This window comes from Plecotus auritus (genome assembly GCF_963455305.1).
Source record: "Plecotus auritus genome assembly, chromosome: 8".
NCBI classification, from domain to species: Eukaryota; Metazoa; Chordata; class Mammalia; order Chiroptera; family Vespertilionidae; genus Plecotus; species Plecotus auritus.
Window position 1 is genome coordinate 130659126 of NC_137782.1, and position 25787 is coordinate 130684912.

General features: G+C 56.2%; 1 protein-coding gene across 7 annotated transcripts in view; it reads right to left on the minus strand.

Annotated features, from left to right (window-relative positions):
* Window positions 1-25787, minus strand: part of DYSF (dysferlin) — a 208304-nt gene that overhangs the window by 66535 nt on the left and 115982 nt on the right. For all 7 annotated transcript variants that reach the window (XR_013961376.1, XM_080683296.1, XM_080683294.1 and 4 more), the window contains 5 exons: window positions 25355-25528; window positions 11874-11967; window positions 11235-11312; window positions 3185-3366; window positions 462-602 (listed from right to left, as the gene is read on the minus strand). Coding sequence is in view for 6 of the 7 variants with exons in the window: in XM_080683296.1 (XP_080539422.1) it covers window positions 462-602; window positions 3185-3366; window positions 11235-11312; window positions 11874-11967; window positions 25355-25528 (669 nt within the window). In the remaining variant the exon portion in view is untranslated. The remainder of the gene's footprint in view (window positions 1-461; window positions 603-3184; window positions 3367-11234; window positions 11313-11873; window positions 11968-25354; window positions 25529-25787) is intronic.

Sequence of the window (25787 nt, forward strand, 5' to 3'; positions counted from 1 at the left end):
AGTTCTAATGCAAACCCCCAATTTTACAGCAGGGAAGGGGCTGGCCCAGGATCACAGCTGTGTTGTGGCACAGCAGTGTGGAACAGGGGGCTTGCCCTTCCCTGTCCTTGGAGTCCCTCCCGCCCCTTACCACCACCACAATTAAGCCTCTGTGCCCCAACCAGAAACAACCTCAGGATATGACCCCGGGGAAATACATCCAATGGCCAGAGGACTCAGAGATTCCAGCATTGGACCCCAAAGTTAGAGCGTGTCCTGATTTGGGGTTCAGAAAAGATGGCTGAGACCAGTCTCAGCGGGAGGCCTGACTTCCCTGCAGTGCTCCCCACTGTCAGGCCCCGGTGGAGGGAGAAGATGGCTCGGCAGCCCCCGGCCTTCCACAGGCTGACCCTGCCTGTGTCCCCCACACTCCCCCACCAGGTACTCCCCGCCTCCTGGATCTGGACGTGGCCCAGCCTCACCTTCTCTCTCTGGATGAGCTCAAAAGAGGCCAGCAGCTCACCTGCCGGCTGGCTTCCCCGAGTCAGGGGGAACCAGGCCAGCCGGGGCATCCGGTCCAGACTCGGCTGACAGATGCAGCGTCCCATAAACTCATCGGCACCCTGGACAGGGAGTGGAGAAAAAGGAGTCAGCATCCCCAGCTCAGTGCTCTGGTGGCCTCAGAGGGATCGTCAGACCCACATCTGGCCTCCTGAACCCTAAAGGGCAGTCCCTGGTGCTGAATGGTCAGTTCTGCCCCCTTAAAAGGATTCAAGAGCAACATGCAGTGGCCCTGGTCACTGCTGCTAGATTTGAATTCCCGTCATGGTGGGGAAGAGCCTCTGCATGTCCAACTAGCAGTGCCTTGTTTTAACTTAATCAAGCTCTGAGTCAATTAGAGACCAGAGTGGCGGGATCCTAGCATTTCTCTGACGCCCTCACAGACTAGGCATTTGATAGTTCCAAGGACTTTTGTTTCTCCTGTTCATTTCACCTTTAAATTCTACCACCTTCCAGATAGAGAAACAGATCACACTCATCGAATTCTATGAGTCTTGCTGAAATGATGTTTCGTCCTTTGCTCGGGCACTTTCCATGGCTCCCCACTGCCTAGAGGAGAGGGTCCAAACTCTTCCCCTGGAATGAGAGGCCCCCTACTGGAGCCTGCTCACCTCTCCTGCCCTGTCTTTACCTCCTGGCACACCCTCTACTGCAGCCTGCTGGCCCTGGCTGCTCTCTCATCACTGGCCTTTGCATGGGCCGGTTCCAGCCATACTGCCCTGTACCTTTACTAGCCATGACCTACAGCCCTGCCCAAGCTCAGCCTCCGACATGGCCCTCTGTGACCTCGCTGGCCTGTGGTCAGCTTTCCCAAGGGCAGGGGCTGGGCACAGAACGTGGGTCTCAGCCAGCTGGTGCTGCAGCCCTCACAAGCCCTGGCGATTTGCTCAAGGCCCTCCTCTGGAGAAACCCAGAACAGGACTGGGAGGTCTCCCCACCTGCAGTCACCTCCCTGCTGGGGACATCCCAGAGAGCCATTCTGGGATAGCCACCAGCTGCTGCATAAATGCCCAGATCATCAACTGACAGTTCAGCAGCAACCACTCAGAGTGGACACCAGCCCCAGCCCTGGGAGAGCTCCTGAAGGCCCCTCTGGGCAGGTATAGTCCTACCGATGGGTCACGGAGAGGCTGGGGTACGGGAGTCCGTGCAGAGCTCGGGCAGCCAGAACAGCAGGAGCTCGGGGTATTTGCCACAGTACGGACTTGCTTGACTATATTAACAATGAGCACAGCCTCTGCTCTCCCCCCAGGTCCCTGGAGCCCACCCACCCAGAAGCTGTCATGGCTGCACCTGCTCCTTCAGCCCAGGACCTTCCTGGTCCTCCTATCTCCCCCTCCTGCCACAAAGGCGCCAGGCCCTGTGCTCTTCTCCAAACAACCCCAAATAGACTCCAGTTGCTCATCCCCCCACCCCACTCCCAAAGAGCCAGCTTTTCCTTCCAAAGGAAGAGCTCAAAGGCTGACTCCCCAGCCCAGGTCTGCACTGCCCACTGCCAGCTGGCCCCCACCACCTGCAGGCACCCTAAACAGCTTCACCTTCCCCACCCCCATCTCCACACCCTCCCAGGGCACCTGACATGCGGTCATGGCAACTCTTTCTGGAAACATTTTCAAAACCCTGCCTCTTCCCTTTTCATCACACCGCTGTCCCCAACCTAGGAGGTGACCTCTCTGCCACATGCCCCATCCGCTGACACAGTAGTCTCTCTCTGCTCTTTTTAAAATGTTACTGTGACATGTCACTCCCCTGCTCCCCTGGCCTCATTCTCTGTTCTCCTCCTTCCCCGCCTGCCCTCCTCTCTCCTCGGTCTCCCACTCGCCCCAAGGCTGCCTCCTCCCAACACCCACACCAGATCCCACATTTCCTCCAGGGCTGCATCTTCCCCACAGGCTTCTGCACATCCAGCCCACAGTGCACTCTCCCTCCTGGGAACCTTCTACAGCCGTGCTGTCCAAGACTAGAGCCGCTAGCCACCTGCGGCTATTCACATTTAAAGCTTAATTAATTCCAACTAAATGAAATTCAGAAGTCAGTTTCTCAGTTGCATTAGCCACATTTCAACTGCTCAATAGCCACATGTAGCTAGTGGCTCCCAGAGCATTTCCATCAGCAAAGGACACTCTGTGGACAGCTCTGTTAGAGGGCCTGGCTATGCCTCAGAGCCACATGGCACTCAGAGACCCACTGTCTCCCTGGAGGATTCTCTGTCTGTGGGTGTGTCTTGGCTCCCACCTAGACTGGGAACCCAAAGTGAAGGGCTACCCAGCCCAGCACACAAGTGCTTAATAAATGTCTGGAGTCAACACAGCACTCTGATGAGGAGAAGGGACTGCCCTGGGACCATATAAGCAAGTTAGAGGCAGAGAAAACCCCCGCTTGTGAGCCACAGCCAGCACCTTCCTTTCCAGACTTGTCCCCTCTCTCTGCGTGGACACAGCACAGGCGCTAGCAATCCAGTTTTCATTCCTCTAAAATAGTTCTGACCACTCTGCAGTCTGTTGGGCCAGGGGAGAGGCCATCAGTCCCAGCCTCAGGGTGCACACCCATCTGGTTGGGGAGCTATTCCTCACGGCAGCGTCCCTGCCTGGGCCCCTGGAGGAAGTGGGTGGTGAGGGGACACAAAGGAAGGCAGGAGGCTCACATAGGTGTCGTGGTCATACAGCTCCACCACGATGCTGGGCGGCTGCTCGGCGATGGTAGCCGGCTCGCCAAAGATCTCGATCTCATAGAAGATGAGCGTCTGGTCCCAGGTGGGGTTCAGGGTGTTCTTCGCCACCACCGTCTTCTGGCTCTGGTGCAGGAAGGAGACGATTGCGTAGGGATCTGTGGGAGGGGGAAGGGACGGGAGATAGGACACAGCAGAGACCGTGAGAATTGGCTGCTCAGGAGTCACTCGGGCCACAAAGCTGGAGCAGAGCTGTGCCTGGCCCTCTGGTGCTACAGCGTCAAGTGGGCACCCATTTCCCGGGCTCTCCCTGACCTCCAGGAGCAGACGGGTGGGCCACCACGGGGAAATGGAGCCTGGATCCAGGCCAGAGGGCACAGAAACCCAGAGACCTTCCCCTTCTGGGCTCCTTCTTGGGCTGATCCCCAGGGGGCAAGGTCCAGTTAGAAGAAGTGAGTCCCTGGATGGCTCATTCATTTGTTCATTCACTCATCCAACAAGCATTTATTGAGTGCCTTCTGGATGCCGGGCTAGAGGCTAGAAAATGCAATTGAATCAAAACCATAATTCATACAAACAAACATAAAATTACCATTTTGATCAGTGCTTTGAAGACTAGAGATAAGGTGCAGTAGAGTGTATGAGGAAGAGACCTGGCTTCTTTGAGGAAGGGAGAGTAGAACAGAGATGTTGGTGCCATCAGCATGGCGTGCCTAGGGCTGCATTTCAGCAAGCTCACTCTGGCTGCCACACGGAGGGGGTAGAAGTGAGTGCAGGGGGACCAGGTATGAGGCTCCTGGAAGAGGCCGGCAGAGATGGTGGTGGCTTAGATGGGCAGGAAGGCACCAGAGAGAAGCACATGAATTCAGGAGCTGTGAGGGGAACCCTAAGGCCCCTGAAGCTTCCTGCTGTCCCCAAACTCCTCTCCAGCATGCCAGCCCCAGTCTTGCTGGCCTAGGACCCAGTCACTAGTCACTCCCTCTGCCTAGTCCCACAGGGAAGGTTGGAGTCACTAGAAAATATTCTAGCGTAGTGATTCCAAATGTGAACATAAGCGGAACCACCTGGAAGGCTGACACAGGCCGCTGGGTACCACCCCAGAGACTCATGCATCAGGTCTGGGCTGGGGGCTGAGACTCTATTTCTAACAAGTTCCCAGGTGGTACTGATCTGCCCTCCAGGGCCACACTTTGGAAACCAATGCAAGAGAAGGACCTATGAGACTGAGTGCGTGTAATTTACGAGAGGAGCAGAGGGCCTGGAGAAGGGGCACCCCAACTTCTCCCACTAGGGCATCAGCCTGGGAGAGGGGTCCAGTTTGCTGCCATTTTATAAGACCCAAAACATCAAATGCTGAGGGCACATGACAGGAAAGTCTAGAGTTGCAGGAGGCTGGCAGCTGGGTGCTAGATGTATGGAAGGTGGAGCCTAAATGTTCTAACATATTCCCTATCCCCTTCGCACCTGCTCCATCCTGCAATACCTCGCATCCTCTGAGCCTCACAGTCCAACCCAATGCCATCCCTAACCCCACATGTGGCCTCAAAAGGGCTTCAGAAGTAATGGGCTCTGCCCTGCTGGCCTCAGAAGGGATGTCCAACTGCAATCCTGGGGCTGGGATGGGGAGACAGAATTTCCCCACAAACGGGAGGTGAGCAGGACAAGCTCCTTGGTTTTAAGGAGACCAAATGGCACACCATGGCCACTGCACAGGAGGTGGCAGAGAGTGACGACAGAAGAGGTGGGGAGGCTGAGGACTCCCATTATGGGATGGAGGGAGCAGGGTCTAAGATTCTAGCTGTCACCCAAGGGGCCAGTTTTAAGGGAGAAGAGGGTCTAAGTTAGGAGGCAGAAGCTGTGGGATGAACAATGACAGGTTTGGCTAACAGGGGGCAGCCACCAGCCTGGATGAGCTCCTTAGCCTCAGGCACAAAAGCACAATGGGGTAAATCATGGAGGACTTCCTGCAGGAAACTGGTTTGGAACCTGATTCTGGGGGTAGAAGAGGGCAGTAGGAGGCTCTTGGCCGGGGAGAAATGCTACCATATCTCACTACCTCTATGTGATGGGAGCCTCCCTGGCATGGGGCTCCCCCTTCCATGCACCAGCCTGGCAGGGCTGGCCCAAGCCCTTCCCTTCCTGCCCCTGGCAGGGCCCAGCGGCGTCTGTGCATTTAATGAAACCGTCTGGCTGTGATACCATCAGCTCCAAGCTCGGCAGAGAACCTCTCCCTGGTTCCAGTAAGGGAAAGAGGGAGCGTTCCGATAAATAAAACCATATTAGAGAGCCGGCGAAAAAGCCCCTTTTGTTCCCACCCCCTGTGCTTCCCAACGCTTTATTTTTATAAGCGTGCGAGCCCCAGACCGACCGCGTTTACACAAAGATCACAATTGCACATTGTAGCGGCTGTGCACACTGTATTGGTGTTGGCAGCACCCCCCACGCTGGCCCCTGAGCAGGCCGGCTCCTTCCAGCAGGCCCATCAGCACAGCAATGAGCTCAGCGCGGGGGGACGGGAGGGGGTGGCTTTCAAACAAAAATCACCCAGACCCACACACGCGCCCCGCCCGCCCATGGGAGGAAAAAACACACAACAAAGGCATTGTAAAGAGCAGGCCTGGAGGCCTGGGGCCTCAGACACTGGGCTACTGTGTGCTGGGGCCTGGCCTCTCCCCCCCACAGGGGCCAGCCCCTACAAAAAAAAGAAGCAAGTGGGGGTGGGTGTTGCTGAAGCAAGGTGGTCAGATGAAGGCAAGCCAGACAGATGCACAGACACATCCCTCTTCCAGGAAAGCCAAGAGCAGGGAGGAGCAGATCCCAAGGAGAGGCGAAGGAAGGGTGAGGACCATCTCTTCCCTGTCCACCCAGCCCTGCACTCTCCACAGGGCCACCACTCCCACAGGAGAGGCCAGCGCGAGCCCTCAGGCCTTACCGGCCAGGCCAGGCAGAGTGCCACCAGAGCTGAGGCGAAATGCAGCTGGACTGGAGCTCCCTGAGGACCACAGCTGCCCTGGGAAGCTCCGACCATGATCACAGAAGGTCCTGCCGGACTCCATCCCCAGGAGAGGCCCCAGGCAGGTGATGCTTCTCTGGACCTAGAGTCGCGCCCCAGCTCTGCCACTCAGACCCTCCTGGAGTTCCAGGGAAGACACTTTTGCATTCCCCATACACTAAGCTTTCCTCATGGGCCTTCCACCAACCAGCTCAGAACACCCGAATAGGGGCCGGGGCAGGTAGCATCACCCCACTTGCCAGAGATGGAGCTTTGCCCCAGGAAGACTAAGTCACTAGCCCGTGCTGACACATGGCCCGGACTGGACACCATGACTCCTAGTCCAGTGCTCCGGCTGCCATGTTTACAGGGTAAGGGTCCTTAAGAGAGCAGACTTCATCATAGTAAGGCACTGCAAATGAAAACTGTAAGACAGCAATATTTTTGCTGTAAAATTAAGAAAAATTGTGTAGATTTATAAAACCCAGTGTTGGCACATGTTTGATGAACTAGGTGTACTCTCCTTCATTGCTGGATGCAATTCAGCAACTCTTCAGGAAAGCAATTGGGCAGCATGCCCAGGAAAACATAACACTGTTTATACCCCGTTTCCCATATTCCTGGGCATCATCCAAATTAACCAAAAACCTATATGTACAAAGATGTTCACTCTAGCACTATTTGTCATTCATCATTCACTCAGTATACAATGATTGACTAACCACATGTGGGAGGTAAGCACGGTGCTAGGGATATGAAGATGAATGAGACACGATCCAGCCTCTTAAGATCATGACTACCGGTTAGAAGTGGTAACTAAACAACAGTTACAATACAAGGAGATGTGCAACTTAATAGTGGGATGTATAAGGTGCTAAGGGTGGGGGGTACTCGGTGTGGCCTGGTGACACTAAGTCTGTCTTCCCAAAGGTGGTCCCCTACCCTGCATCTCAAAAATGTGGAAGTTCCCAAGGCAGACCAAGAAAAAGAGGGTGTGGAGGCACCCAGCACAGGTGACCAAAGGCTTCAAAGAACCCAGACGCTTGGGAAACAGCAAGAAGTTGATCTGGTTAAGGGGAGGAAGAGAGGGCGCAGGGCAAGGGGACAGAGGAGGGAGGAGGAGGCGGCAGGTCACGCACGGTCCTGGATTCACGCTGAGCAGTTTGGACTGAATCCTATGTAGATAGATCAGTGTTTCCCAAAATGTGTTCTTCGAAATGTGAGTTCTCTGGGGAGCTAATGAGTGCTGAAACAATCACACAGGCCCCTTCCGCGGCCGCCGCCTCGGAGCCCCTCAAGGCCACGGCGCGCTGTAAATCTCTGTGTGCAGGTTTCCCAGCCTCTCCTGCTCAGGAACCCTTTGTAAGTGGAGCATTTCACAAGCCTCTGATGCACTTTGGAAAACAGCTCCTTGAGCTCAACTAGAAAATTCCCCCGAGCAGAGCCAGCCTTCCCTGAAAGCTGTGCTTCAAAAGAGGGGGTGGACCCTGACTGGAGTCCAGACATGAGGAGCCCAAACATAAGAATGTCCCAGCCCCACCCAGGACGGAGTCTGGATCTGGGGGGACGAAAGCCCTGGTCCCCACAGAATGGGCTGCCTCAGTGGTGGGGCAGCCACAGTTCATCAACCCTCACTGAAGACGGGCCTAGCAGCACCATCCTCAGGACCACCCCACCGGTGCGGCTCTGACTCCCCCAGAACCACAAGGGCAACAAAGAGGACACAGGAGCTTTGTTCCTTGACAGATACGCCACCCCGGCATCTGGGCTGCTCACCATCTCTCATTCTCATTCTCATGGTTAGCCAGGCCAGGCCCCCTGAGCCCCCTCACCGGCGGGGCTCTCAAAGACGGTCGCTGGGTCCCTCGTGCTAAGGGCCATTCTCTGAACTGTGGTGACCTCAAAACAGAGCCTATCTTGGTGGCAGTTCTGTTAAGCAGAGCTTATGGTTCCCTCAAACCACAGTAATGTTGTTACTCAACTGGGGGAGAGCAAAGCAGAATTCCCTAGGGGACAATTGGGAAAAGCAGACAGCTGCCCCCTCCCCACCCCCCAATTCCCAGGGAAGGGATGCTGCCCGGTAGGTCTGGTGTTGAGGACACTTGAGCCCTAAGTCCACTCCATCTTTTCCATTCAAAGTAAACCCAGTGCCTTCTCCAGATGGTCACCCAGGAGTGGCAGCCCCAGCCCAATATCCAAGAGGTCATCTGAATTAAACATCACTTTACATTTCTTATGTCCAATCGCCACACGGGCCACACACCCATAACCACATGCCACACGTGCCCCTCCCATGGTCCAGAGAATTGTGCTGGACGTCCACTCAGCCCCACCCAAGGCGAAGCCCTCGGGCAGCCTGGGCAGCAGCATCTCCACGAGCCTCCCTTTCCTGACTGAGTTTACTATTATTCGACAAATGTTTCCTGGGAAATTCCTGTGTGTTCCCCAAACCCTCGGCCAGGGAGAAGAAAGCAGACACAGCCGGGTCTCCAGGCAGTTCCAAGGCCCATAGACTGGGGACAGGCAGGGAGCACAGCTCGGGGCCACTGGAGCCCACCCCGCGGGGCAAGGCCCAGGCCACCACCGGTCAGAGTTGCAGAGGGTTCCAGACCCCCGGCAGCCAGGCCAGACCGTAAGACTTGAGACAGACTCTGCACTGGACCCTCCCCGGCCCCAGACACTCCGGATTCACACAGGAGTTTCCTCTGAGAAATGCCAGCCGGTGGCCATACACAGCCTCCGGCCGCCAGCCACCCCAGGGTCAGTTCCAGGGGAGAAATTGCTTTGGTTTAGGGGTTGGGAGTGAAAATAAACACTCTGGGTTTTATAGGTTCACCCGTGTTGGCTGCTGTTTTCCTTTCCAGCAGCTGCTCAATCAGGCCTTTCATTCAGAAGCCAGTGGCCTCTGAGGAAGCCCTGGGCAGTGCCCTCAACGCTCAAGGGATGTTTACTTGGGGGAGGGGGTGGGGCTAGGATGGAAAGTGTGACGTCTCTGCAGGCCCGTCCCAGGCTGACGTGGCCTGCCTGCCTGCCATCTAGAGGTGCACACTGACTCCTAGCGCGGGCTCCATGGAGGAATTCCCTCCCTGCAGGGTCCCCGCCAGCCCAGCCCACAAAGGACCAGGGCCTCCTCGCTGAGCCCCACCTCACCGGCCGCCTCACACAAACCTGCCACCTGCACCCCCACCTCTCCTATCCTCCCCAAACGAAGAGGAAACAAGGTTGTGAGTTAGTCCACTTCTTTTTTCCCAGGGCACGTTCTAAGTGTCGGAAAGCCTCCTGGCACAGTTTCCCTGGGAGCTGCAGCTGCCCGCCCTTGGCCTGCAATCCCTGCCCGCTGGCTTTGCAAATGCTTTGCAGAGGGCACTCTCGGGACCTGGGACCCAGGACCCAAACCACAGAGGAGAAATTGCTCTATCCGCCCTGAGCCTGGCTGCCCGAGGCTGGAGAACAAGTCCCTGAGAGGAGGGGATGCGGGGGCACAGCTGCTGGAAGGAGGAACCAGAGAGGTCCCATGTGGGGCAGGGGCAGGGGCGGGGCTGGGAAGGAGGACAGGCACGTGGCTCTAAGCTGCAGGGCCATTCTGTGAACAAATCATTCTCAAAGCAGAGCTCGGCGCTACTCAAGCATTTGGAGGGTGATAGGTAACTCAAACAATTAGTTAAGCCATCTGAGTCTCTGTTTCTTTATCTATAAAACAGAGTGCTAAACAATTACTTCACAAGAGAGTTCTAAGGGTTACATGAAATCATGTCAGTGAAGCGCCTGGGCTCATAGTGAGCACTTCATTCAGTGTCCGTTCTTCAGACAGGAAGTGCTGCAGGCTCAAGGGTAAGACAAGGCCTATCCCTGGAGGAGCTCACAGCCATTGTGGGAAGCATGTGACCAAGACAGACGGCAGTTCACCTATGCAGTGGGTCAGAGCTCTGAGAGCGGTGCTGGATGGTCAGAAAGGAACAGCCATTTCGGCTTGGGGAAGAGTCAGAGGGCATCTGGGCTGGGTCGTGAAGGATGAATAGGAGTTTGCTGGGTTAACAATAGAGAGGGAATGCATTCTAGGTAGAGAGAACACTGAGTACAAAGGCTAGAAAGATGGCAAAAGTTGGTGGGGCCAGAGCCAGTGGATAGAGGGCAGACCGGGAAAACAAACTGGCAAGGTTCATACGGTCAGATCACAAAAGAGTTGTCTGCCAGGCTGGAGAGCAGAGGATGTATCTGTTAGTGTCTACATTTGAAATCAAGGGAGTGACATGACCAGATCGCCTTTTGGGGCAGTGCAGAAGGAAGCAGGGAGGTCAGGAGATGACCAGGGTGTCCAGATACGAAGGGGCAAGGTCAGTTCCCAGGGACATCTTCGAGGAAGTTTCAGGAGCCAGAATCAACCCGACAGGGTGACGGACTGTTTCCATGCTGATGAGACACCAGGACCCAGGTGGGAAATGCACAGAAAGCCTGGGATGGGGGCGGGGCGGGGGCTGGAATGTCACAGGAAGTTCAGTTTGGACAGGATGAACTGAGGTGCCTCTGAGGCATCCGGGGGGAGAGACCAAGATGTGGCCAGACATGAGGGGCTTCTAGGAACTGAAGACCTAGAAGCTTCCCTGACATGAGGGGTCACTGAAGCTGGGAGGAGGGGCCCCAGTGCCCAGAGAAGAGGACACAGATACACTCTTGGGAACGCCAGGCTCAGAAGGCAGAGAAGCACCTGGGTAGGAGCAGGTAGAGCAGGAGGAGGCTACAGAAGACCCCAGAGAGAGGGCATCCTGGGGGTCCAGGCCAGAGGAGCTTTTAGGAGGGGATGGTCAGTAAAGCCAAACCCTACAGAGGGGTCAAGCCAGCCACCTGACAACTAGGAAGCCACAGTGACCTGGCAACAACAGCCACCTCCACAAACCCAGCAAGCACCACTCCCACCTCCAGGGGAAGCCCTGGGCCTGTGCCCCATGGTCCGAAGGCCCCGTGGTCCGAAGGCCCCGTGATTGGGTTCCCAGCTCTCAACTCTGGTCCCTGGCTCTCCTCCCTTCCCCCACCTACCAGAGAAAGAGTCCTTGTCCATTGCAGGCAGGTCCCGGGCCTGGTACATGTAGCAGCGCAGATGGTAGCGGTTCCCGTCTGCACCAGGGAAGAAACAGAGGTGCCAAGTGAGGGGCTGGAGGTGGCTGAGAGCCGGGGCTAGAGGAAAAGGTGGAGTCTGTCCCTGGGAAGGGCAGGCACAGGGGCTGAACGATAGAAATGGCACATGTCACACTCTGTAGAAGTGAGCCACTCACAGTGTCAGAACAGAACACAGCTCAGAAGTAAACACCTGAGTGCTGTATCATTGGGCCTGGCGAGAGTTGGAGAGAGGGGACAGAGGAGGAAGAGAAGCGGTGGGGGGGGGGGGCGCTAAATGGATGACAGGAGAAGCCAGAATGCACCAGATCTTGAATGCCCGATTTGAAGCTTAGAGGTGACACACCATACATAGACGGGCATGTGCGTGTGCAGGCACACACACACACTCACACACACACACACACACACACACCAGAAGACACTGACTTACCAAAAGAACACAGACTCCGTTCTCCACGGCCCCACATACACACCTGAACATATAGCCCCATTCAAATAGAAACAAAAGATCACACACCCAACCATATCACCCCATAGACACCTCAAAGCATCACTTACAGTCGAAGATGCAGGAAATCGTGGGTCTGTTCACGCCAAAGCTCAAGGTGGAGACGGACATGGAATCCTCACTCCTGTCATCCACCACACCACCCTGGAGACACAGAGCTGGTCAGGACAGATTCTGACCCCATGCCTGAGGATGACAGTGAGGCTGACCCAGAGAGCCCAGTCCCCAGGTCAGGAGACCTCTAGACAATGCTCCTCAGCTGCTGAGAGCTGGCCCATCAGCCTCCAACTTCACCCTAGGGTAGCTCATCCTCTCCTATAGCCCACAGACTCCAATGTCAAGTCCACGGGGAAATTTTTCTCCCTCTCTAGTGGAGACCAGACAAGTCAGAATAGAAGTTTGAGTTGCTCCAGTCTACGGGGTTGGAGTTTGATAGAATGTGGGACTTTAAGAGGATCTGCGGGGGAAATCCAGTGGTGATCTGCCCACCAGGATGAGTTAAGAAGAGGCAAAGTCTGGAGGCCCAGTCTAGCATCTCTGTCCACCCCTGAGCATGGGTTCATGAGCTCAGGCTGAGGCCAGAGAGGCATTGCAGGTCTACACTGAGGCTCAGAAACCAGTCCGTGCTTAAAGCTATATGGTCATTCCCCTTCCCCATTGTCCTCATTAGCACTGGGGTCTAACCACCGGGCAATCAACCACCTCCCCTGGACCCCATGTCTACCTCCTGATTCAGGGATGCCCCATTGACACCTCTGCCACACTGCCACCACTCATGGGGGTTCTGTGTGGCTTGGGAGGCTTGGTGACCCAATAGGGACCAAGGCCCATACAAGAATAAGAAATGCTCTACTCACACCCAGCCCAGCCTCCCAGCCTGGGCTTTCTATGACATCAGGCCCACCAGCCTTCCTCAGCCAGGAGCTCAGCAGTGGGGCTGGGGAGAGCTGGACAGCACTCCCATGCTGTCCACTCCTGCTGCTGTCATGCAGATTTCTCTAAGTCCCTCTCCCCTCTCCCACACCTGCTCCTTGCCCAGTCCCTCTTCCTAGCATACAAGCACACATACCCTTGAAAGGAAACCCTGGCCTCCCAGTGGATGGCCTGTTCATCCCCCCCACCGACCCAGGCCCACCCAAAATGGCCACTTCCCAGAGCCGTTCTCCTGGGCAGCCGGGATCCCCACCTGCAAACATTTCTCAAGAATCTTAGCCTCTCCTAGGGAGCCCTGGAGCTACCCAGTCCCCAATGCCTCCAAATACAAAGCACAGGGCCACTTCTGTGCCTCCCCTCTCCAAACCATGCCCACCCTCAGGCCCCAGCCCAGACCCCTGTCCAAGAAGCCTCTCTGGACGCTGGTCATCCCACTTCCGATCTGCCCACACGCAGAGCCAGCACAGCGTCATTACCTACAGTCACCACTGGCTCCCCAGCCCAAATCTTTCAGTGCCTCTCACTACCTGAATGGTCCTCGTCAGACCCGATGACCTGGTCCATCTTTCCCATCTAACACCAGGGCTTATTTCCCTCAAAGCCAGTCCTCAGCTTCAGGCCAGCCATGCTCCTCAAAGATGGTCCAGGCTCCCGTCTGCTCCCATCCCAAGCTTATGCTGTTCCCTAGCCAGGAGAGCCATTAATCGTCCCAGTCCTGTCCTGGTCACTCAGGGTCAACAAAGAAATGCATCCGAAAGGTAGGCCAGTCTTCCTCTGCTCCATCCTGAAAGGGGGTTCCATAAAACACGCATATTGGAAAGACGTGTTCATTGGCTCTCCCAGGGGACACCGAGGTTCTACTATACCTGGGCAGGCTCTAGCTCCCACCACAGGACACCCCCCTCTCTGACAGGGAGAGGAAGTGACCCCCTCCTTTGGCCACAACTTTAACACAAGCTCTAGAACCAGATTACTTGGGTTCAGATTCTGACCCTGCCAATTGCTGGCTGTGTGACTTTGGGCAGGTTGCTTAACCTCTCTGAACCAGTCTCCGTAAATTCGAGAAAATCCTACAGTATCTGTCTCATAGTTGCTGTGATTATTAAGGAGAAAAATTACATGTTCTTAGCATACCACTTGGCACATAATAAATGCTCAATAAATGTTTGCTATTATGAGAGAAATGGGGCACAGTCAGGACGGGGCGGGGGGGATTAAGTCATAAACTATGGAGTTAGCAATTGTGCTTAGGGGTGGTATTCATACATCCCATAGTTGTTCCACATTATTCCAGGAGCTGGAAAAGTAGACACTTCAGGAGCTACAGCCCTCAGTCTCTACACACACACACACACCACATACACAGGAGCAGGATAAGAGGGAGGGTATCATACTACAGACAGGGAAGGCTACTACAGAAAGACCCAAAGGCCAGCAAGCCTGGATCCTCCCTCCCAGGCAGGTGTGGCCCCCAAGCATCCTGCATTCCCACGAGGAGAGGCGTCTGGCCTGGCTGTGTGCTGGCATCCCACCAGAGCATGCACCAAGTCCAACAGCTAACCGTTCCCAGTTTCAGGGTCTGTGAGGCTGCACATAGGGCTGGACCTGGGGGGCCCAGCAGGCCACCCCAGGCGTGAGGTGCAGGCACGCCAAGGAAAGCAGATCAGGACGCTGGAAATGGCTTGGCCAGCCCCCGGGTGCAACAACGCATAGCACATCAGCTCAGTGCACTTTAGTTGGGGGAAGGGGGAAAGGTTCCGCTTGGGGTGGGATTGAAGGTCCAGGACTCTATAGCCCCTTCGCCTTAGCCTGGCAACACACATGTGCCCCCTCCTCCCCAAACGTAGGTAGCTGGGGCGAGCTAAGGAGCGAGGCTGCCTCTGCTGCACACAGCCCCAGAATTCCTTCTCTCCCTCCAGGTGCCTACAGGGACCTCCCTGCTTGCGGATCACTGCCAGTGCACATCCCCACTCACCTCACACCTCCTCTAGAGGGCCTCCCCTAGCCGCCTCCATCAGCACCACTCCCTCCAAGGCTTCTGTCTAGGACTTTGGCAGCACTTTCTGGGTCTCCGTCCAAGGGCAGGGCCACCGCCTGCGATCAGAAAGGGTGTCCCCCTCCCTGGGATTTCCACAAAGGCGAGGCCAGGTATCTCAGGCCCTGAGAAGGACCATTCTTCAGAGGGAGAAACCAGTGTGTCCTCCAGGAATGCCCCTCACACAACCAGGGGTCCTCCATCTGTCCTGGCCCCAGAGGAGGGGCCCACTGCCAACACCCCTGACCACCACCCCGCCCTGCCACTCCACCGGCCCTCTTCCATCCCCACCCCACCCCCGCCCCCATCTGCCACCCAAATGTGGCCCTGCCTCCTCCTTCCTTTCTCCCCCTAGCTCACAGAGACAGACGGCGCTTGCTGGGAAGAAGCAGGGAGAACAGGAGGTGGGCTGCGGGACACCCACTAACCAGGCCCTGGTTCTCACCCAGGGCAGAATTCCACCCTCAGAGCTTTCAGTCTTCTGACCCTCACAGGGTGACCTGAGCTCTCCACGCATCCGCTCAGATCCCAGGAGCAGAAAGGAGGCCAGCTCCCCCTCCCAACCCAGCCATGGCCTCAAACTGAGTCTCCGGGAGTCAGGAACTTGCCTGGAACACACCGTGTGGATCAGGGAAGGGCAGCTGGCATGCCTCAGGGAAGCTCAGTTCCTAAAACTCAGGTTCCTCATTATAAAGTGTCAATTGTGAGAACACCCAGTGGGAGGACTATAAAAATACAGGTATCTCCAACCTTGGCACTACGGATATTTAGGGCCAGGTCATTATATGTTGGGGCTGTGCTATGTGTTGTTGAATGTTTAGCAGAATCCAGGGCCTCTTCCCAGTAGATGCCCATAGCATCCCCCACCCCTCACCAGACATTGTCCAATGTCCCCTCGGGAATGGGGTGTGGAATAGAAATTTCCCCCAGTTGAGAACCACTGGGGAATATTAAATAAAATGCACCCACTGCCCTTGGCAGGTACCTGGCACTCAGTAAATGGTGTTAAGGGTGTCAGTTTAACTCCTTCATCTCTCCAGTCTTGTGTTAAACAATACTCTCCCCTCCTTACTGTCTGCCCTTCAGTTTTCTGTAATTTTGGAATCCACCACCTTCTCTCTTCCACGGGACCTTTGCACGGGCTGCTCCCTCCCCCTTGGAATATCCTCCCTGATGTGCTAACTTGAGCTCTTCCTTCGGTTCAGTCATCACTAAGGCCTAGGCACCTCCTTGACTGCCTTGCCTGCATCAGCGTCCCCTACCCAGCCTCTCCTAGCTTCTCTCCTGCATCCATCTCTCCGTGTGCACACGCAAGACACGCACACTCCTCTCTCCCCTGCACCCAGCCCAGTGTCTGGCACTGGGTAAGTATCCATTGAAGACTTACCACGTGAATCCCAGCATTCCCCACCCTAAGCCAGGAGTGCCCGGGCCTACGGTCCCAGGGGAAGGGACAGGAAAGTATGCATTGGACAGCACCCTCCCACCCTTGGGAGGCTCGGGGCCTGACACCACTACAGGAAGGACAAGTGATGTGGCATCACTGCATCCCAGGGTGGGGCCATCTGTGGGGTGAAAGGACCAACGTGGGCCCTTGGACGGTCCCATTCAGGAAGTCTCCCTGAAGGAAGGGCACGAAGAAGGGTGCTAGAACAGGAAGAGCAGCAGCGTGCTGGAGGCCCACCCGTGAGCTCAGGGGAAGGCTGGCTAGAGGGGTGAGCTGGGGCAGCGGGGAGGCACAGCCAGGAGAGGGAGGGCTGGCTTTCTCTGCTCTCCCTTGGAGCCCAGGCAGAGCCAGGCTGCAGGGGTGGCTGATGCTCCTTTTCCACCCGGCGACCTTCACTCCCACTGCACACGCACCCTCTTCCTCAGCCCCAGGGCCAGGCCCAGGGCATTGGGTTTCCCACAGTCACATTCCTGCCTCCATAGCTCATGGCAATGAGACTCCCGGGCTGGGGCTGGCAGCCACGCGGTCTGCGGCCACGCACTCTGTCTTGGGGCTAGCTGTGTAAGGGATCCTGCCGCTCGCCCAGGGGACTGGGTGGCCTCCAACTGCTGCTGCCCAGCTGGCAGCCAGGGCTCCCGGGACAGCCTGAGCTCAGAATAGTAAGGAGCACTCTCCCTCCCAGATGCCAGGGGCTCCCCCAGGGGTCCCCAGAGCCAGAGGCCCAGCCCACCTCAGCCTGCTGATGGTTCTGCCCCAGGACCTCAGTGTGGCCACCACACTGGGAGATGGGCAGGTCCTATGGAAACAAGCAGTTTCAATGCAGGGAATTCCTCAACTGGCCTGAACTGGACCCGCAGAGCAGCATGAGACCTCTCGCGTGTCTGAGATTCCTTCTGCACCACACGCTGTCTATCACATACACACCTCCTCCTTCTGGTAATAGCACATTGCCCCACACAGGTCTAGAGGTTGGGCCAGGATCTATAGAGCGGAGGCAGGAGGGGGACAGAAGGGGCAGAGCAAGAGGACACAGGCTTCACAGTGGGATTCCCCGGGGCTGAGCAGGCAGGAGACAGAGCCACAGCAGCCACACCCACGGTGGTCAGGAAGGAGACCACAGAGCCTTGGAGGTATCCTGGGCGCCCACCAGGGTATCCCCTTCCCTACACAGTCAAGCAGATGGACATGGGGGGTCAGCTGCCCTCCTCGCTTTATGGGGAAAACTCAATTCCTATGCATGATGGACCCAAAGAACAAGTGACAGAGATGTTGGGAAGGGAGCTACTACTGAAGACCCCCATCTCTTCTATTATGTAAACAGGATCAGGACCCCACCCCACCCCCAGAGCAGCAGGGGCTGGGGCCCACTCACAGGGCTCATGAGAACAGATCGTTAAATTTTCAGCCATTTTGCAAGGCGGTTGTTAAACACGGCCCTTTGTAAAAGCCAAATCCTATAAATGTATAACTACTGAAATTCATTCAAAAAACAAAGGTGATAAATGTTCAAACTCATTACCTCCTAATTATTTTACTACTTTTTACTGTTGTCCGGCTCCTGAGGCTATGTCTAGTATATCTATAGGGTATATAGTACCATGTGCTACTACTGCCCACGCCTTCCCATATCCACCTGCATGATGTCACATTGCTGGCATGAAATGGGCCATGGCAGAGATATTTACACCATGGGAATCAGCAAGTGCTACAAACCAGGCTGAATTTGTTGTCTGGATTCTTTTCCAGAGAAAAAGACCTGCACAGCCCTAGGGTGACCTGCCAGGATCTCTTCTTCACTGTGGTCTTGCTGGGACATCCAAATAGCAACACAGTGGTGTAGGGTAGAGTGCTACAAACAGCACAGCCCCATCATTGTCCACATGACTGTTCACAATACTCATGTCAGAAAACAGCCAGATTGTTATTTGTCTTCTCTGTGCCTCAGTTTACGCAACTGTAAATTGGGAATACTACTAAAACCCATCTCTTGGGATCGCTGGGAGGGTTAAGTGAGATATGGGAACAGGGAAGAGGGCAATGCTTGACACATAGCAAGTGCTCTAGAACAGCTGGCAAACTTGTCCATAAAGGGCCAGAGAGAAAATCCTGCTTCCTCACAGAACTCAGGACCTGAGCAGGGCTCTGGGGCAGGAGAGGGCCAACTGCCAAGGCAAGGCCTTTGGAGGTCAAGGGCCCACATCACTGCCCTTACTGCCCTGGTCTCGGTTTCTAGGGAAACCCCACACAGGCCAGCCGGCTAGGCCAGAGGAGGAGAACCCTTTAAAAGAGGGAACTCGGGAACACACAGACCTCCCTTCCTCCTTGGGGCTGATCACAACCTTAAGTGGAATAGCAGCTGAGGGTGCAACCCCATTTAATTCACAGCTGGAGCCAAGGCTTGGAAGCAGCTGCTAAACTCCTTGCAAAACTCCCGGCCGGCCCCTGGGGAGCGGGAGTGGAATCAGGAAACCTGAAGAATCCACGATGCCACGTGTGGGCTGGCGTGAGTGTCCGCCTGCATGTGTGCGTGTGTCCCTCCAGGGTTTCCACGTCTTCGCATGTGGAGGCTGCAGGGTACGCTCTAGCAGGTTCTATCCCACGACAGAGCGCCTCGGTAATGAGGATACTATATGTCCCAGTTTGCCAGGAATGGCCCTACCTGTGTTCTGGCATAGTTCCTAATAGTGTCCCAGACCAGACAGTGAATTCTAAGGTCACCCTGGGAACGGTGGGGGCAGACCTCATGCATGTACAATGACATACATCGGGGCACCAGCACATCACTCGCTGTGACACACACACTTTCACACGCTGGCGCTTTGTCGCGGCTACAAAGACACATAGCTGGGCCCTTCAGACATGATATCCTAACTTTGAGCTAGACTGAGCCAGGGTGTTCACAGTTAGAGGAATTACCCAAATGTTTGTCCATGTGGGGGAGCAGGAGGGGCAGGGAGGCCCTGCTTGACAGGGCTGGCAGCCAGCCCTTAAGCTGCCCTGCTAGCACAATGCCAAGCCCAGAACAGGTGCTCAATTTGCATATTCAATAACAGAATCCAGGGACACCGGGAGCCACCTCTCAATAAGAGCCAACCCTGTCACGGGCCTTGGCTACTTAACGAGGCAAACCCCTCTCACCTCCCAGGCGCTGCCCTTGCTCCAAGTGCCGCTATGGGCACAATATCGAGGTGCCCTGTGCACAACAGCTCCATCCAGGTCCAGAGATGGCTCCTCTCCTCCCCACCCACATCTCTCCTCCTTTTCACCAGTTCAGATCTCAAATTACTCTCTCTGGCACCAGCCTCTCCCTGACCCCCTCTCCTAGCACTTCTGGCTCCCAGCGGCCCTTCCCTGCCCCTAGCTGGGGCTTGATTCCTATCTCTGTAGGTCCTCCCCACTTCTGGTCAGGACTCAGGCCTCTGCCAGCCAACTTGGAGGCTTCCTGGGTGGGCCTTGGTACAGCTCCCCCCCTGCTCCAGGGAGGCCAAGCGACCTGACTACAAGACAAGAGGGTGATGCCCACACCCAAGGGCTCTAGCCAGATGCCAGGGTCCTCCCTCAGACCCACTCAGGGACATTATGCCTGAACAGGTGTGGGACGATCCTAGGGAGAGAGGGCAGAAGAGCCACTATTCTGGCCTTGGTTCCAGATTGACTCGTGCTGTGCCACTGGGCAGATTCCTTCTCAGGACTCAGTTTCTTCTGGGGCAACAGAGGGACTCAGAGCTGTTGTGGAGCAGCACTGTCCCAGGTGCTCACCAGGCGTGGCTACTGGGCCCTGGAAATGGGGCTGGTGTGACTGGGGAACTGAATTTTCTTATTTTAATTACTTTAAATGTAAATCTCAATAGCCACATATGCTGGCTAGTGGCTACCATATTGGACAACGTGATCCTGAACCTCAGTCTCTGCAACTATAAAATGGGCCTAATAACAGAATCCAGCCTTCTGGGGTCACTGTGAGGACAGAATGAGACAGTGCTTATAAAGCTCTCAGCCTGGTCTTTGGTACAGGGCAAAATGGAATTTGGTCTTTCCTACCCTCTTTGGGGTCCTAGATTCTCATTAGAATTGAAGAAAACCATGGACCTTTCACCAGGATTTCCCATCACAGACACACATGTGCTCAATGCACACACAGGCCACACACGTGCATGCATCGTACACATTGCACACACCTGCACAGGTGTATCACATGCATACATGCAATTTGCATGCGTATTGTGCATGTACACACGACACATATGATTACATATCAGACACACGTGCACATGCATGCACACCCACAACTTCGCATCCAATTTCAAGAGGCTCCAGCAGCTCCAAAGCCAGGTGGAGAGCGCCTTTCGAACATGAAAGCTCCTTCCAGCTCTAAAAACTCCCAGGCTATGAGAACAAATTGCCGAGTCTCCATCTCCTCCCCTCCCTGCCCAGGATCAGGCATCTCAGAAAACCCTTCCTGACACTCAGGGCCAAGCTCAGTGACGGGGCTCTGGAAAAATCCTTGTGTGTGGAGGGCAGGCCCAGGGCAAGAGCGACAGGATGGATTCTGTGAGCTCATCCCGGCAGCCGTCACCAGAGTTCCCAGAGAGGCCAGTGGCGTCAGGAGGGGTGACTGGGTGGGAGCCCGCGGTGGCGGCAGCAATGGGTGTGGGGCAGGAGAGGGAGGCTGGATGGAACGCGCCATAATAGCAGCTTTGTGCTCCGCTTCCCAGCTCCCTGGGAACGCCAGGGAGATTATGAAACCCGGTGTCTTTGGGAATGCCAGGATATTAGCTGGAAAAAGAATAATACGAAAATAAAATAATGCTCACGATGGAGACAGCAGACGATTAGCAGACGGAGCCAGGGCCTCCTGCTCCATGGAGGGAGCCAGGCTTGGCCCCAGCGGAAGGTTTCAGGGAAAGGCTGCCCGTGCTAATGAGCAGACAGAGCCTGCCTTCCAGCGAGACGTCTTCAGGAGGAGAGCTGGCAAGCGAGGCCAGCTTGCTGGGGAAGATGTGGGCCCGGGGAGGGGTGCTACTAGGCAAGGGGGCACCACAGGCCTGGTCCTTGGGCCCAGACACCCAGCAATGTCAGATTACCAGGAGGGCCACCACCCACACACAGTCTTTCCCTAAACTCCTTCAAGCTCAATGTCCTCCTCCAAAAAGTCACTCTGGAATGACTCTTATTTGGCACCTCTGGGTGCAAATTCTACTGGGTTTATGCACATTCACATGTGAAGGTCTCTCTTTCTAACCAGACAGGCATTCCCCAGGGGTCAGGCCTCCACCATCCAATCCGGGGATCATCTGAAGCAAAGAACACACTTCTCCCTCCAAGGAGCAGGGAGAACATGTCATCTTTCCCTGCCTCCCTGTCCAGGACCCTGGCCACACACCTTCAGCCAAGAACGGACACACCCTGCCTCTCTCAGGGTACCCAGTGGGGGTGGGGGAGGAGGGCAATGTGACCACCTCCCTCACCTTCATGATGCTCTGTGCACGTTACATCCTCGATACCCAAAGGTGGTCCTTGGACCAGGAGCATCGCATCACCCGGAAGCTGGTTAGAAATGGAGGCTCTCAGGCCCCACCCAAGCACTGAATGCAGAGTGTGCATTTCAAAAAGATCCCCAGGTGGCTCCTATGCTCCTAAGAGCTGAGAAGCACCTCTTTACATGCATCATGTCCTTAATCCTAACAGCACCCCTAGAATGCAGTGACTTTCCTGATGAGGTAACAGAGTCACTAAAGAGATAAAAGACCGGTCCATAGCTAGGAAGCAGAGAAAGCAGAATTGGAACTAAACCTTCACCATGACCCACCACGCTCCTGCCAGGTGTATCCTCAGGCATCGGTGGCCAGTGGGCAAAGACCAGTGCCTGGGATAGTAGCTGGGTCCTGGAACCCAGGAAACCAAACCTCCTGCCTGCAGGTGGGACTTTTGCCCTGTGCCTGGCTGGGCATCAGTACATCCCAGGATGAAGAACAGCAGGCTCTGGGATAGGAGCCCAGGCTGGCCTTGGTCCTGGCAGGAAGCATGTAAAGATGACCATGGAAGGGGTGTGTGTGTGCAGGTGTGTACATGCGTGTGTGTGTGTGTGTGTGTGTGTGTGTGCTTGCTTGTGTATTGGTGCAGATGGAGGTTCTATTCACTGAAGTACAGAGTGGTCAGACAGCTCCTGTCAAATGGGCCTATGGCCCTGTCCCGATGCCGGCCACACCTAAACACTATCCATCCTGTCTGCCTGGTTCTTTCTCTACGTCAGACTCAGACAGCTTTACTGGGTTTGCTCATCTTCTCGCAGCCCCAGAGCCCATCCACGCTTCCATCCACGTACTTCCGCGCACCTCTGGCCTGTGCACGCTCTCCTCCTGCCCAACACCTCACAGCTGACGCTCAGCCCCCGTGCCCCCTGGCCTCCCTGCCCTGGGCCGCCTGGCAGGCGGCCGCCACATCCGTCTTTCCCACACAGCAGCTCACCATGTGTGTCAGACTTGCCAGGGCCAGCCGTGAACTCATCACTGCCCCAGGTCCACCCCGCCTGTGGCCTGGCGATGGGAATCGCCCCATTGTGCACCCAGCAGAGCCTCTGAGCCCATTTGACCCTTTCCTCCCCAGGCCCTGCCACTCCACTTCCACTCTGGTCCACAGCTCCCATCCCACATGGCCACTGCGTCCTGGTCCCTAACCCAGATTCCTGATGGTCTTCTGATGGGAGGCTCTCCCTCCAACCAGCCCCCACGGCTCCTTCATTACTGGTCCTAAAGCCCAGCTCTGACCAGCACATTCCGCTTAGCAGCCCACTCTGGCTCCTGCTGCTCACTGAATAGGGTCCGTGGTCATCATCTGTAGCTCTTTGCCCAGCACTATTTGCGGTTTTCTTTTCCTCTCCCCCACCTTGTGATGCTGTCAACCACAGAAAAAACTCCTGGCCCAGGACAGCCAATCAGAACACTCGGTTCCTCGCCCAGGCTCCAGGGCCAGTCAGCCACACGGGACTGCTACTGGCGCTACCAAGAAAGTGGCATTCTCCTCTCCTCACGGTCTCCGGTGTGAGCAAAACAGAGGATGCCAGGAGGGCCAAGCTATTCTACCCAGCAGGGCTTTGCTGGTTATAAAGATGTTCTCAGCCTTTTGCCACAAGTGCCATCTTTGCTATCACATGGACGGAGCCGGTGTGAGAATGAGACCAGACAGGAGACCACGTTAGAAACATAGTCCTGGGACACTGCGTGGACCCATTTCCCGCCAAACTAATGCCTCATTCATCTCTTGGGCTCTGTCTAGCTATCTGAGCCCTGAAACACCTCTTCTCCCTCTAGGCCAGTGGTTCACAACCTTCCTAATGCCGCGACCCACAGGTTGAGAACCACTAGCAGGGTCGCCTAAGACCATCGGAAAACACAGATATTTACATTACGATTCTTAACAGTAGCAAAATTACAGTTATGAAGTAGCAACGAAAATAATTTTATGGTTGGGGGTCACCACAACATGAGGAACTGTATTAAAGGGTCGCGGCATTAGAAAGGTTGAAAACCACAGCTTTAGGCATTTGAGTTGAGTTTCCACTGAAGAAAACAAGTCTTGGATCCTTAGGTGCCTGCTCAGCCTCCTCGGCCCTGGCCCTGACTGTTAGGTCTGCCACAGTCTTTATGTCCCGAACCCCCAGCTGGAGCCACACGACCACTGCCAGGCCCTGCCCTGTGCCTGAGCCAGGCTCTTTCAGACAAGACCAAGGGAGTCACAGAACTGCCCCCTGTACTCCCCAGCCCCACCCCACTCTACTCCCCTGCCCCGCCCCGCCCCACTTTACTCCCCAGCCCTGCCCCACTCTACTCCCCAGCCCCGCCCCACTCTACTTCCCAGCCCTGCCCCACTCTACTCCCCAGCCCCGCCCCACTCTACTCCCCAGCCCCGCCCCACTCTACTCCCCCTGCCCCACCCCACTCTACTCCCCAGCCCCGCCCCACTCTACTCCCCAGCCCCGCCCCACTCTACTCCCCAGCCCCGCCCCACTCTACTCCCCAGCCCCGCCCCACTCTACTCCCCAGCCCCGCCCCACTCTACTCCCCAGCCCCGCCCCACTCTACTCCCCAGCCCCGCCCCACTCTACTCCCCAGCCCTGCCCCACTCTACTCCCCAGCCCTGCCCCACTCTACTCCCCAGCCCCACCCAACTCTACTCCCCAGCCCCACCCCACTCTACTCCCCCAGCCCTGGTAGCTGCGCTGCCCCACAAATGGGTACCCAGCCTTGGCCCAGGGTTAAGACTCAAAGCTCCTCACCCCAACCAAATACTCCCACGCACACGCACAGCTGGCTGCACATGAACTCGCTCAGATTCCATCAGCCAAAACAGCTGGTGGGACCTGCTCCCAGGGTCACAACCCAAAGCCTCCAGCTCAGGGGGCGGACAGTTGTGGCTGGATTTTGGAGGGGGTGTGTCTCATCCTGGACATCTCACTCCATGTCCAGGAATCCCCAGGCCAACAGAGCAGGGAACAGGACATGTCCCCACTCAGACTATCCTGGCAGGGCCTGCTCATCTCTTTGGGGGAACACAGCATGCAGACCCTGGATAACTTTGAGCTGACCCCCCCCCCCCCACCCCCGTTCCACTGGCTCCAGAAAGTGTGCACTGGGCAGGACAGCCGGGCTGGGGCTCAGTTTTGGAGGCACATCTCTCCCAAAATTCCTAGGGATACAATGGCCTGTCCCAGGAGACTCAGGTCCAACCAAGGAATTCTGGGGTCATTAAACCTGTAGGCCAAAGCCTCCCCAGCCCAGCCCGTGCCAGCCTCTCCAAGAAGAATGGGGTCCCTCGGCTCCAGGCACAAGGCAGACCATCAGGGGGCCGAGGCCTCTCCCCCTGCTCCCATCCTGACTCTGCACAGAAGCAGCAGGTCTTCTGGTACCAAAACAGGAGCCGTTTTATGGTAGAAAGACTGAGATTTGTGTCCACTTTCTCCACATGCAGCCCCAGAGGACCCGAAGCCACAGTACCTGGTCAATGTTCTGTCCAAAGTTCTATCCTGGGGCCCCTGCCTCCTCTGCATCGGCCCTGAACATTCCTGGGAACCCCAGCTGCACCCCACCCGACCCAGGCCCGGTGGGCAGGGGACATACCAGGGCCCCCTCGAGGGCGAACACAGCTGCAGGCCCCGTCTTCTCCAGCGGCTCCATGCGGCGGCGCCAGCGGCGGCGACGGAAGGCGTCTGTCTTGCGGTACTCCATGTGAAACTTCCAGCCAAAGAGCGAGGCGTACTCCCAGCCCTCGCCCTCGGCCTCTGCCTGCCTATGCTGCGAGGGGAGAACGGGGCCGACTCAGAGGCCGCTGGCGGGCCTGCAGGGAGTCCTGGGCTCAGCTCCAGCAGCACCCTTCCTGCCCTCCACAATTCCCCTCCCACCGCACACCAGCACCCTCTAGATGGGAAAACCTGGGAGGGCTGCCTGGAGGGGGAACCCTCTGAGCAGCTTCTGCAGTGACAAGAACTCTGGGTCAGAACACCAGGAGGGAAAGATACTCCCTAGGCTGCGGGGAGAACTGAGGAGCCAGGAA